Below are 13,609 nucleotides of genomic sequence, written 5' to 3'. Positions count from 1 at the left end.
CCAGGATAAGGGGAATTGGTATGCTTTCCTCAAGGGGAACACGCTGTTATGTGGTCATTAGAGGCTGGCAGCATTGCTGAATCCTTCAGTTGCCTCCCCCCCCCCCCCCCCCCCCCCCCCCCCCCCCCCCCCCCCCCCCCGGCGCACACGCACAAAAAAAAAACCGGTGATACAAGCTCCTACCACACACATACCACAATCTATTTTCACACGATCTGCTGGAATATCTTTGCTTGATTGCCTTTTGCTTACGGATCCTATGACACCTATAGATGCTATTACTATAAGTTGGCATCCCTACTTAACTTTATCATTCGAGCAGAGCTAGTTGCCCCTCCAATGGACATTGAGGCGCTTACCAGATTAGTCTCCTTTGTGCACAACTTGTGGGATACTACTAGAGACAGATATGCTAGACTGGCCCTTGAGTCTTCCAAACAGTTAGCTCTTCAAGGGGACACTTCATGCTGGTATGCACAGATGACATCATGGTTTCAGATGCATGGCTTCACCATGGACAGGCTGCCCCCTTTCCAAAACTCTCTTCAGACACCCTCGATGTCTCTTACACGGGTGAAGATTACTAGACTCATTCGTCAGGACCAGATCCAGTTGGATACCAGGAGGACGTGGATAGAGCCGCCACAGGAGTTGGGCACGAAGATGGCTTTCTATAGAGAGCATCTTCTCCACCTCACAGGAGATGGGTTTGTGATTCGACCCAGCTACATGGATACACATATGTCTCATGGTTTGCGGTGTGCCATTGGTCAGATACGCACATCCTCACATCAGCTGGAGATTGAGACTAGTAGATTCAGAGGGATACCACCAGACAAAAGGATATGCCACTTATGCCAGCTAGAGCCAGAGACAGAGCTACATTACATATGTCATTGCACAGTGTACTATGAGATTCGGGGCCGTTTCCACTACTTATTTAGAGAGGGTTTCGGTCCTTTCTCTAGGGTCATGAGTTATGAGGATCAGAGATTTCTTGGGCTATATCTACTTGAGTTACACAGATATAGAGACACTTTACTGGGGAGAGCCAGAGAGAGACAGTCCCAGAGACAGATTACAGATTTCTTTTCACTAGATATGGGACAACCGGAGGAGCAGCCATTACTGCAGAGCTCGGCCCACACTCATTCGACCACTACCGGCACTCTCATCGACCGAGCACTGGAGCTACGGAGATCCAGACGGCCACGATTGAGGAGAGGGGCTACACAACATTGACGGAGACTACAGCAGAGGATTCGAGCCATACTCTCTCGACATCCAGAGTGCAGATAAGGATGGATTCTAGTAGTAGTAGTATTTTTGTTCTAGTCTTTTTGTACCCAGACATGGTATCAGATTCACAATTTTGTAACAGTTTGGTCTCATAGTTCATTTTGGCCTTTTGAAGACGTTAATAAAACATTTCATCTCTCTCTCTCTCTCTCTCTCTCTCTCTCTCTCTCTCTCTCTCTCTCTCTCTCTCTCTCTCTCTCTCTCTCTCTCTCTCTCTCTCTCTCTCTCTCTCTCTCTCTCTCTCTCTCTTCTCTCTCTCTCTCTCTCTCTCTCTCTCTCTCTCTCTCTCTCTCTCTCTCTCTCTCTCTCTCTCTCTCTCTCTCTCTCTCTCTGGTGCCGAGGGCAAGGGCGAGCAGCCTGAGGCGAGGGCGAGGGCGAGCAACCTGAGGAACGAGCAACTGGACGAGGGCGAGGGCGAGGGCGAGCAGCTTGAGGCGAGGGTGTGGACGAGGGCGAGCAGCTTGAGGCGAGCAGCTGGACCAGGGTGAGCAGCCTGACGAGGGCGACCAGCCTGAGGAGGGCGAGCATTATGTGGCGAGCAGGCTGACGAGGACGAGATGTCTGAGGGGAGGAGACTGAGGCGAAGGCGAGCAGGCTGAGTCAAACCCTCTCGCACTGCCTTGCTGGACGAAGGACGAGCTCGTCGCGCTGCCAACTTGCTGGTCGAAGGACGAGGGACGAGCTCTCTCTCTGCTGGACGAGGACGAGGGACGAGGGCGAGCTGCTGGTCGAAGGCAGGGGGAGCTGCTCGACCTGGTCGAGGGCGAACAAGTGGACCTGGTCGAGCTGCTGGTCCTGTGTCAAGAGGGCGAGCAGCTTGCCAAGGGCGAGGACAAGGGCCCTAACCTCTGAAGGACGAGGGCGAGCTGTGCCAAGGGCGAAAGCTAGCTGCCTACCAAGGGAGAGGGCTAGAGGAGCCAAGAGCGACCAGATGAGACCAGTGCCAAGGCGAGGACGAGAGCAGTCAAGTCAACCAGGACGAGGGCTAGGACTTGGTGACGAGGGCAAGGCCAACCAGGGCGGAGGCCAGACCTCAGCTGGTGAGGGCCTTGACTCAGTGCTCGCTTTGTTCTTCTCTCTCGGATGGACCAACCAGTCGAGGATGGTGAAGCAAGTGGCTTCACCACGCCACAAAAAATGAAAGCGACATTCAAGCGGAGGAACAAAGATAGCATACTCTCGCCAAGCTCATTGCGGGCAGGGAAAACCGTCAGAATCCAAGATGATTTAATGATGGAGAGGGTTCAAGTGATGATTAAATCTGAGCTCAGCTTTATGGGAGATGACATCAGGAAAGAGATGTACGCAAACGCAGAGAGTTATAAGAATTCTATGTATGCAGATATGAGGAAAGAATTCGATAAAGCGATGCTAGATAAGCATGATGAGATGTATCTATCTGTGAAAGGGGAGATGCAGGCTCTAATGCGGGTAGAAGTGAATGTAATGGAATGTATTATGCAGAAAAAGTTGGATGAGGCAATTGCAAGCTTTGAATCTTGGAAAACCAATGTGGAAAAGTGCATGAAGGAAAAAGATGCAGTGATTGAAGAACTTAAAGGGGAACTTGCAGCGTGCAAAATTATGCCCAAAACGGAAGGGGGAAATCAGCCCTTGATGTTAAAGGAGCTCGAAGATAATAAGGAGCAGGTGAAAACTCTGCGCGAAGGGGAAGAACTAAACTCGAAAGAGGCTTCCTCATGGGCGGAGCGCCTTTCTAAAACACAGGATAAAGTTGACGCAGCAGAAAAATGGATTGAAGGTGCAAAGAAAGGAAACGCCCAGATGCCAGAACCGCACAGACTTCTATCATCATCAATATGACCATTGAGGACGAACAGAAGAGGAGGACTACAGCCCTCCATGTGCGTATTACTGGTATCAAAGACACCCAAAATGTAGAAGACGAAGTGAAGGAACCAGCGCATGCGCATCCCGGAACCTATGCACACAGGTGCTTGGAGAGTAGGAAAGAAGGGAGTGGATGAGAAGGGAAACGTCAAAGAGAAAGAACTTATTTTGCGTTTCCCGACTTTGGAAACAAGGAAGGAATTCCTGAAGAAGAGACCAGCACTTAAGAAAACTGGAATATTTATGGGGGATGACCTTACCTTAGCACAAATAGCACATATGCAAGAGTTGATGCTAGAGATCAAGGCAGCAAAAGAGAAGGGAAAAATTGCCTTTTACAGAGGAGGGAAAGTAGTGGTTTTGGAAAAACGCACATCATGACGGTGCGAGACATATGGGACCACACTCCGGATGGAGGCATGGAATTGTAATGGATCATATAGGCTGGATGTGGGTGCCTTTGAAGATAGCTTCAGAGATAGAGACATTGTCTTTTACTCGGAGACACATCAAAAATCTGGACAGTTGATGCCAAGTGTGACTGGCTATTTATGGGAGACAGCTTGTCGGACAGACGCCAGATCCCAGCATGGAAGTCGAGGTTCAGGAGGGGTAGCAGTCTTATTCAAGGAAGAGTTGCAACCGCTATTACAGATTGTCCGGAGAGATGACCAGGCGAGATACATGTGGGTGAGACTGAGAACTGAGACAGGCAGATTCTTATACATTGCTATGTGTTACTTTCCCCCTAGCACATCAGTCTATACCTCACCTAGAGGGCAATCCCCTTTCTCTATACTTGATGATGACATATGGGAGTTCTCTAGAGATGGAGATATCATTCTCTTGGGATACTTTAATGCCAGGACGGCCAACTCCCAAACGGTATTTTATGATACCTCGGAGGAGATGCTTAGAGAGATGGATATATCGGAGATGGGACTTGACAGACACTCACAGGATAAAGAGCACACAGAGTATGGGAGATATCTCATGGAGATGACAACTACGCATGGTCTGGCCATACTTAATGGTCTAGAGATTTTTCCTTCGTCTGGGGGATTCACATGCTTTCCACACAGACATGGGGCCAGTACAATGGACTATGTCATGACTTCACCGAGCTTCATCTCTCATATTCAAGATCTCAGTGTGGGCCCTAGGCCTGTTGGAGTAGCAGTGGACCATGCTCTCTTGACTTTTTCAGTCTCTTTCCAATATAGTGTCTCTCAGACACCACGGAGGATTGCACACACACGGTATACTTTTACACCAGAGACGGATTCAGTTTATGTGGAAGAGATTTACAGACGGATGGGGGCAGCCGAGCCTGTATATACAGTGGAGGAGATCACCACTTCATTGACGGAGATCTTGCATGGGTAGGCAGCAGAGGCATACCCACACACTCAACCAGATCAGAGAAGACGTTCTGGGAACATGCCTCAGAATAGTTGGTATGATGAGGAGTGCAGAGAGATGAGACTTCAGATTCAGAGCGAGCTTATACTTGGAGTCATTACATATAGACAGCCTCGGATTGCCCTTCGGCATTTAGTGTGACGGAAGAAGCGGGCCTTCTTAGCCCAGATGGAACGTGATTTGTATCAGCTCTTTTTGAGCCGAGATTCAGGTGAGGCCTGGCGTCTCTTCCATGAGCACTCACCTCCTCCAGTGATTACCTCTCCCGAGATTTGGGGTCAATATGCAGTATCATTATATACAGTACTTCGGCAACCACCATTACCAGACCCTCTAGAGCTATGTCCAGCCACTAGTACCTTCTTTACCACTGAGATGGTGAAGAACGCCATTGACAGGATGAGGACTAGGAGAGCATATGATCATGATGGTTTGGTGGCAGAGCACTTGATACATGCTAGAGATTTACTGTAAGAGGTTCTTGCATGGTTGTTTAACCGTGTCATGTGTGAGGGACTACCCGAGTCCTGGAGATTATCTACTATTGTACCTCTTTTCAAGGCAGGGGACCCCACGGTACCAGGGAACTACCGTACTATTATGATAGGGCACACATTGGCACGGTTGTATGCATCCATTCTTGAACAGCAACTAAGTAAATGGGCAGAAAATGAGAGCATACGAGCAGCAGAACAGGCTGGGTTCAGGAGGGGTTTCTCCACTTTGGACCATATTCTTACAATCAGAGCCATTATTGAGGAGGGTCGGGCACATGGGAGACGGATGTATTGTTGCTTTGTGGACTTCCGCAAGGCATTTGACACAGTGCCGAGGGCCAGATTGATGCACAGGCTACTGAAGTTGGGAGTACCCACAACGATCATATGGGGGATCATGGCTTTATACGGCTCAGTGACTGGCCAGGTAAGCACTCCTGAGGGGATTTCTGACATAGTTCATTCCACTATTGGAGTGAAACAGGGGTGTCCTTTGTCCCCTACACTTTTTGGTATGTATGTAGATGAGGTCTCTGACTACATTGACAGAGAGGCTGACAGAGGTGCTCAGCTGGCAGGGACATGGATCCCTTTATTATTATATGCTGATGATATTGTGTTAATGTCAGAGTCGCCAGAGGGCATGCAAAGACATTTGGATGCATTGCACAACTTTGCAGAGGATAGTGGACTATCTGTGAACCTTGGTAAAACCAAGGTCATGGTGTTTAACACCACACCACAGTGGGTCAAGAGATCGGCACCTACACTCGTATATGGCCAAGACATTGTGGAGTACACAGATGAATATACATATCTGGGGGTGGTATTCACGGGACCGAGGTTTACCCTGAGGAGAGCAGCAGAGACTAGACTATCCAAAGCCTATGCGGCATTAGGAGGGCTAGAGAGGATGTGTTCGCAAGTTCAGTTTCAAGAACCACGAACAAAACTATGGCTCTTTGATACTTTGGTTGCTTCAGCTATGCTTTATGGGGTCCAAGTTTGGGGACTATCTGTGAATCATGACAGTTGGAGGAACATGGAGAGACCCTTGGTATTTATGATATCCCGGATGATTAGAGCCAAGGCTTTTGTACCACATGCGATTATTCGAGCGGAGGTAGCCGCCCCTCCTATAGAGATTGAGGCTCTTACCAGATCAGTGTCCTTTATGCACAGTCTATGGGATACACATAGAGGCAGATATACTAGACTGGCTCTTGAGTCCTCTAGACAGTTAGCGATGCAAGGAGATGCATCATGTTGGTATGCACAGATGACCTCATGGTTTCAGAGACATGGTTTCAGCATGGATAGATTGCCTCCCTTTCAGTATTCCCTGGACGCACCCTCCTTGCCAGTCACATGGACGGAGATCACTAGACTCATTCGTCAGGATCTTATACAGTTGGACACCAGGAGGACATGGGTAGAGCCGATACAGGAGTTGGGCACGAAGATGGCTTTCTACAAAGAGCACCTTCTCCAACTTTCAGGGGATAGGTTTGTGACTCGTCCGAACTACATGGACACTCGTTTATCTCATGGTCTATGATGTGCTATTGGTCAGATTCGCACATCCTCACACCAGCTGGAGGTTGAGACGGGTAGATTCAGAGGGATACCACCAGAGTCTAGGATATGTCAACTATGCGGTAGAGAGCCAGAGACAGAGCTACACTACATATGCCATTGCACTGTGTATTATGAGATACGAGGGCGCTTCCAGTGCTTATTCAGGGAGGGTTTTGGACCCCTAGATAGAGTCATGAGATATCAGGACCAGAGATGCCTTGGCTTATATCTACTTGAGCTACACCGACATAGAGACAGTCTGTTGGGGAGACATGGAGTACGACAGTCACAGAGACAGATCACAGATTTCTTTGGATCGAGGGAGCCAAGAGACCAACCACCAGCAAAGGGTTGTACCCGCATTCATACCAGACGCACCCTCATTGACAGGGCGATTGAGCTCGGGAGATCGAGACGACCACGACCGAGACACAGGAGCACACTACATCGACGAAGACTCCAGCAGAGGATCAGAGGCATTCTAGCACGACACCCACATTGTCATTGAGGGCCTATTCTACATTTTCACATTTCACATTTCACACTTCATTTCAGTTTTCATTTTTATTCTTACTTTCAGTACTTTTTGTACTTGTACTTCAGACATTGTATTAGATTCACCACTTTGTATCTGATGGTCTCATAGGTTATTTTGGCCTTTTGAAGACGTTAATATATCATTTCATTTCTCTCTCTCTCTCTCTCTCTCTCTCTCTCTCTCTCTCTCTCTCTCTCTCTCTCTCTCTCTCTCTCTCTCTCTCTCTCTCTCTCATTTCATTTCATTTCTCTCTCAAGAATGAATAGCTAGAAAAATTCCTTACCGCTATAGTGCACAACACAAGACCAATGCGCTCTCTATAATCCTGTCTAGTACATACAAAAAGAAATGCTCCAATAAACCAAGGAACCGTAGCTAGGAACCATCCAACGATGAACCTGTAAAATACAACAAGCATCAAAGTTTTATATCTGGAAATCCCTCACTTAAAACAAGAGATAACGTCCAATCACCTTCGATCAAGATTCGATTCGTGAATGTCTACCATCAAAATATTACTTTATTGGCATTAGATATAAGTGATATAGACAAAGGAATGTAGCTATCTCATAAATAAGCCTGGTGGGTTCTGATTCTCCTTCACTAAACTAGCTGCAGGCTACGCACAAAACACTCCTGAGGCACTCATACTGACAGGCATATTTTAGACAAGCAGGGATGACAAAAACAACTTCTTTCCCAGTTGAACTAAATGTCAAGTGTACAAGAAAAGCACAAATTTAGTCATGCATACAGAAACCATAGGTGATAGGCAAAAAAGCAAGAACACTTGATGAGCATATTCATTGTTGACTGAATAAAAATTTGCACGGAATGAGCCTGCACGCACTTTTTTCGTGAGACTATGTAACTGGTGGGAAATCTCGAAAGCAGGGAAAACCCACAAAGAAGATATGTGAAACAGTGGCTAGTGGCGGCACTAAGAGAGCCAAAAAAGACCTCAAAGGGACGGATGTTGTCAAAGGAGAAATGTAGCCAGAAGAAAAGCTATGCAAGGGGGAAGAAACGGGGGGGGGGGGGGGGGGGGGGGGGGGGGGGGGGGTGTCAATGAATTTCTCTTTTTTAAGCTATTCACATCATATTACTAGAACATAACATGATTTCTAAATCTCATATGGTCCCTAGAGTCCAACAGTAAAGCCATAAAAGGAAGACACAAACCAAAAGAGAATTTGGAGGCACTCCAAACATCCAAAAGTACTTCCCAGAGGTGATGGAAGAGAAGTGGCCAAACACTAAGAAATACAAGGTAAATCTCTAGAGCATCGACAATACCATAACAAATGGGAGAGTGCCTCTACTAAAGCCACATATCAAATACAATGAGCAGACAAGCAACGAGAGGCTAGGAAGGCTGAAGCACCCCCCATGTAATGTGCCAACAGGATGCACCACATAATCACCCTTTTTTATATGCGCAACATTGATTCTTCAGAATCCATGTGAGGCAGTTATGCAATCAACCAGTGGATTTAGCCAGGTTCCAAATCTGATTGTGATGCTCAGCTATGGATTTTTTGGGATAGCTGATGATAAATTTCGAGTGCTCAGCTGAGCTGGCACTCGAAGTCCTCATGCCATGCTGGCATCTTTGGGGAGTCGAGCCCAAGTAGTAGCTTGCGGTGTACCCTTGTCGGCACGGCTGGCAGTGTCCATTAAGTAACTGCCTTCGTCGTCCTCCAGAACCCACGGAAAAGTTGCCAAGCCAGTTTATATGGAGAGAGAGAGAGAGAGAGAGAGAGAGAGAGTCTAAGACTGCAGGCCTCAAAAAAAAACTTGAAAACCCTCCATTCAAAAAATTTAGAAGGTTTTTACATTTTTTGTAGGTTTACTTCCCCTTAAAATAGTATTTAGAGGAAAATTTCAAAATGTGTAGGTGGGATTTTACTAAAGCTAGGTATTTTTGAGGAGAAAGAGAGATTCCAGAGAGAAATTTGCAAAGAGATTGAAAATGTGAAATCGGCATGTCCACATAGCCTGATGTCACAATAACAATATAGTCATGACAAATCATTGAACCCTTGTTGATCAAACCATTCTTGTGCAGCTCGAATTACGTTCAGGATCATCAAGTTCACAATCATTAAAACCTACATGTAAGTGCTACTTATGGAAGAACAAACACAAAACACACACTACCTTGACAATGGAGAAAATGGGAGTGGGTTGCAAGACCCAAGGAACATGGTGATATTGGGATTCTCAATCAAGAAGTGCATGCGGAGGCCCAATGTGCCAAGTTTGTGGTTTTGTTAGCAATTCAAAGCCAGGCTTGGGCCATTATGGCTTGGGATATGATGATCATAAAGGAGCTTCATTCTCACGGTGGTTCATGAAAGAGGTAAAAGCTCATGAAAAATTATTGTCTCCGAGCTGGAGATTTTTGAACATAGGAGGGTGCACAAGGGAGGTGATACGAAAGTGCAACAAAGTGGCATCCACTCTGGAATGGGGAGAGATTGTTAGGTATTTCAAGTACTCCATTTCGCATTGGTCACCATGGCTCTCCAAGTTAGGAGGAGGAACCTTGAACTTCTTATGGAGAGAAGTTGCTAGAAAGCCCAATAACGAAGGGGTTAGTAAGCTGCCACACCTCTGGGACATAAACGACTTTTGCTGGAAGGAAGTTGACCAATTGGTGGAGCAGGATAGTCTAACATCAAACGAAAGGCTCTTAGCCAGTAGAGTGTTAGAAGTCTTGAGCAAATCTCTAGTGCCTACCGTAGGGGCAGCCCTTGATTGGCTATTGTATAAGGCAGAATGGTTTGCTTCGCTAATCAAACTGTGGGTGTGAATTGGTCAGAAGAGGAGTGACGGAAGTGTACAAACAACATATGGGGGGCAAAGTGGCCAAGTTCAATGAAGATTTTTAAATGGGGAGCTCTCCCAACGAGGAATAAGATTCAAGCAAGAGGGATCGGCAAGACACTTGTTCTGGGTGTAAAGTGGCTTTTAGGATCCCTTGCACTTATTTAAAGGCTGTCCCTCCAAAGACCCCGGAAAGGTCTATAAATGGGTACAGAGAACGTGGAAGGTGATATTCGGCAGGTCGTCGGAGGGAGAAAATTCCAAAACCAAGCGACTCGGAGGAGGGTGATGTTGGTGGGATAGAACGCGACTCAGGCCGGGCCCACAACTTAGAAGTTGACATGACTTCACCCGGTCTCGTGTTGGATGGCCCTTTCAAACAATGCCAAAAGTGATTCTCCTACTGTCTTTCATGGAGAGGACATTGCTCCTTCTCCATCTCTCATTGCTAATATGCAGGACAAGGTTGAAAGGATTCGGGATAAGGAGATTCTCTCAATCTCTTTTTCTCCACAGCATGACACGCAGGATTTGTATGATTATGAGAAGCATGATGATTTGAAGGATAATGATTTGCATGATGATTTGGATGACAATGACAAGCATGATGATTTGCATGATCAAGATGTGATTTCTACAAGCATGATGAGTTGCATGAAGATGATGTGATTGTTCACAAGGATGATGTGTTAGTGGATGCTTTTTCTAGCAAAGCTAACCTCGTTGTAGATTCGATCAATCACGAAGAACCGATCTTGGCTTTCAAGTCGAGGTCCAAAGAACCCTCACACGACAAGTCGATCCCTCAGGAAGAAGCGATCTTGGCTCTCGAGCCTAGGTCCAACGAACCCTCACAGGAAGTATTATGTGTTCGCATGATTGATAAGCACGCATTGTTCGAGTGTTTCATTCGTGATCGTTTCCTGTATTTCAATCAACATCGTTATGTGATCCTTTTCCTAGGCATGACATATTGTATGTTGAGCACGTTTCTCTCATGGATGAGCACGAATGTATGCGGATTTTTCATGAAAAGCTGAAAAGCATGTATGTCAGGAAGTCACAGTCCATGTCTCTTCCTTGGCATGACACAGTTTCCGAACGAGCACATGAAAGTATGAGCACCAAGCATGGGCATTTCCGTTGTGAAATGCCACAGTTGATTGATTTGGATCACCAAGAAAAGATTCGATCTCATTGTTTGCGTATGTTTGGTGAACGGGTTGTCACTCCGTCTCTATGTTCATCTACATTGCATACACAGTCTTTAGAGAAGACAATATTTTTTTCCTTCACTTTACATGGAATGGGTATGTTCATGGTTTTGTGTTGGTATGGTTTCAGGAATTTTCAGCCATGGAGATTCTTGAAGACGAAAGAAGCAGGACTCTAGACGAAGTTGAAGCAAGGAAGGAGCCACAAAAGACTTTGTGTCGCTTTCGGCGCGGCCCAAAGAAGCAACCGTTGCAGACCTTTAGGAAGTTCAAGTACCGCACGACCACACAACAGAGTGGGCCAGCGACGAGTCCCTTCCAGGATTCTGGATGCTATTGGCCATCTCCCTCGACGCCATACAGTTCGGTACCAGTAACTCACTTTGAAAAGGAGGGGATGTCACGTGACACATCCCAACCCTATGTGTCCGTGGACAAGCTACACCACAGCAGGGTTCAGTCAGTTCAGTCGAGTCTAGATTAGCAGTGGTCTGGCACTTTTGTGAGTCTATTCGTAGACCGTGCATGCCAGTCACTGAGTGTAGATGCATATCCTCTGGTTGCACACAGCATGATCATCAGTATTCCCTTCAGAATCCATCAGATGTAGTCAGGGGAATTTTCCAGTGCATTTAGCCTATTTTCCCTATTTTTAGTATTTTTCACTTATTATTTTTAAGTGACTTTCCAACAAAAGTAGGTAGGGCAATTTTGCTAAGTTAATATATAAGCAAACCCAAGTTAGCACTTTCTGGCAGAAGAGGCAGCAGGAGCTTCCCGCTCAACAGGCAACTTCTCAGCAGTATCCCCCTAGCACCCCCAATGTTTTTGGATCCCCATCCTCGCCAGGCAATTTCCAGATCCTTGGCGTTTCCTCATTTGCAGACCATCGTCATCACTGTCGTCGTCATCGGCATAGTCCAAGTTGCATCAGTCCATTGCATACGCATTGTACCACTTTGTGCAATCAATAAGTAGACCACTCTCGCCGACGAGAGTGGGGCCTTCGGAGGAGGGTTTTACAACGTCTCTATTGTCGTATCTCTCTTCTCTCTCTATCTCTCAGTCTCATTCACTTGCACGCACAGTGTCCATTCACTTTGTTCGTGATCATAGCACTTTCCATTAAGAACGGAAGGCTCTCCCTTCCATAAGAACTAAAAGGAACCCTTGAGCACAGTTCGGAGCACTCATCTTGAGCAAAGCGCAAACAATCATTCCGCTGCACCTAACATAGAGGATCTTGAGTTCTGGAAGGAGCTCAAGAGTCTAGACACACAGATAAAACCGGTGGTTCATTTGCTTCGAGTTCTCGATGGCATGGACCCTTGCATTGGCAAGGTTTATGAGGCTATGGACCGCATGATCGAGCAGTTGTTATGAGCGCGTATAGAGCTAAAAGAGAGCAAGAGGAGGTACTCACAATGTACAAGAACTTGGACTTGATGATAAGCTTAATATTGATTATAAAACTTAATACTTTATTAAGAGAGCTACATACAAGACTTGGATTACATGACTTGAGTACAAGACAAGGCTTGATTGCAAGGACAAGACTTGAACATAAGAACTAGAAGAGGGATTTCCTCATAGGAGCCTCACAACTGGTGTTGGCAAGACTAAGGGGCTTGTGGCCCAAGACCACTATTTATACTAGTGCTTGAGGAGGTTAGGACTTTCTAGGTTCTTCTTGAGGAGGTTAGAATCTTCTAGAACCTTCTGGATCCTTCTTCAACTTTCTAGAGCTTTCCAGAAACTTCTAGATTCTTCTGGAATCTTCTCCAAGCTTCTAGAAACTTCTTGATCCCTCTAGTTCTTCTAGAACCTTCTAGATCCTTCTTCAACTTTCTAGAGCTTCCCAGAAACTTCTAGATTCTTCCGGAATCTTCTCCATGCTTCTAGAAACTTCTAGAATCTCCTTGATACTTTTAGAACTTCTAGAATCTTCTAGATCCTTCTAGATTCTTCTAGAGCCTTCTAGCGATGATGTAGGCGATGATGCAGGCAGCGACTGACTCTCAATCATCCATGACAGCAAGTTGAGCCGAAAGCAGAGCGATATGAGGAGATATATGCGCTTTGCAGCTCGAGGTGAAATTCATATGCCTCTCCTTTACACGGGGCAACCTACATGGTGGATCCAGAGCTCCAAGAAGCAGGACAAGAGACAGATAGAGAAGTCATGAACCAGTTTATTGAGATTTTAAACAAGATGGTCCTAGACAAAGATGGGTGATGCATTGTCAGAGATCAGTTGAGACAGTACAGAGAGATGCAGGGATCATTTGGTAGTTTAGATGCTCAAATTGATCGCAAGAAGATAGGCTCAGTGCTATGGTGGGAGGACTATGGCTATGATGGCCCTGAGCTTCAGAGATTGG

The 13,609-nt window shown here is 46.3% G+C and overlaps 1 protein-coding gene across 1 annotated transcript in view; it reads right to left on the bottom strand.

The window, feature by feature from the left end:
• The window catches only part of LOC147418489 (large ribosomal subunit protein eL20z-like), a 43,477-nt gene that overhangs the window by 646 nt on the left and 29,222 nt on the right, over positions 1-13,609 (bottom strand). The window contains exon 3 of the mRNA XM_086507584.1: positions 7,469-7,583. Within this exon, the coding sequence (XP_086363710.1) occupies positions 7,469-7,583 (115 nt within the window). The remainder of the gene's footprint in view (positions 1-7,468; positions 7,584-13,609) is intronic.

Source organism: Adiantum capillus-veneris, chromosome 30 (assembly GCF_014529385.1).
Source record: "Adiantum capillus-veneris isolate H3 chromosome 30, ASM1452938v2, whole genome shotgun sequence".
NCBI classification, from domain to species: Eukaryota; Viridiplantae; Streptophyta; class Polypodiopsida; order Polypodiales; family Pteridaceae; genus Adiantum; species Adiantum capillus-veneris.
Note: the sequence above shows the minus strand (reverse complement) of the source record. Positions and strands in the feature narration are given on the sequence as shown.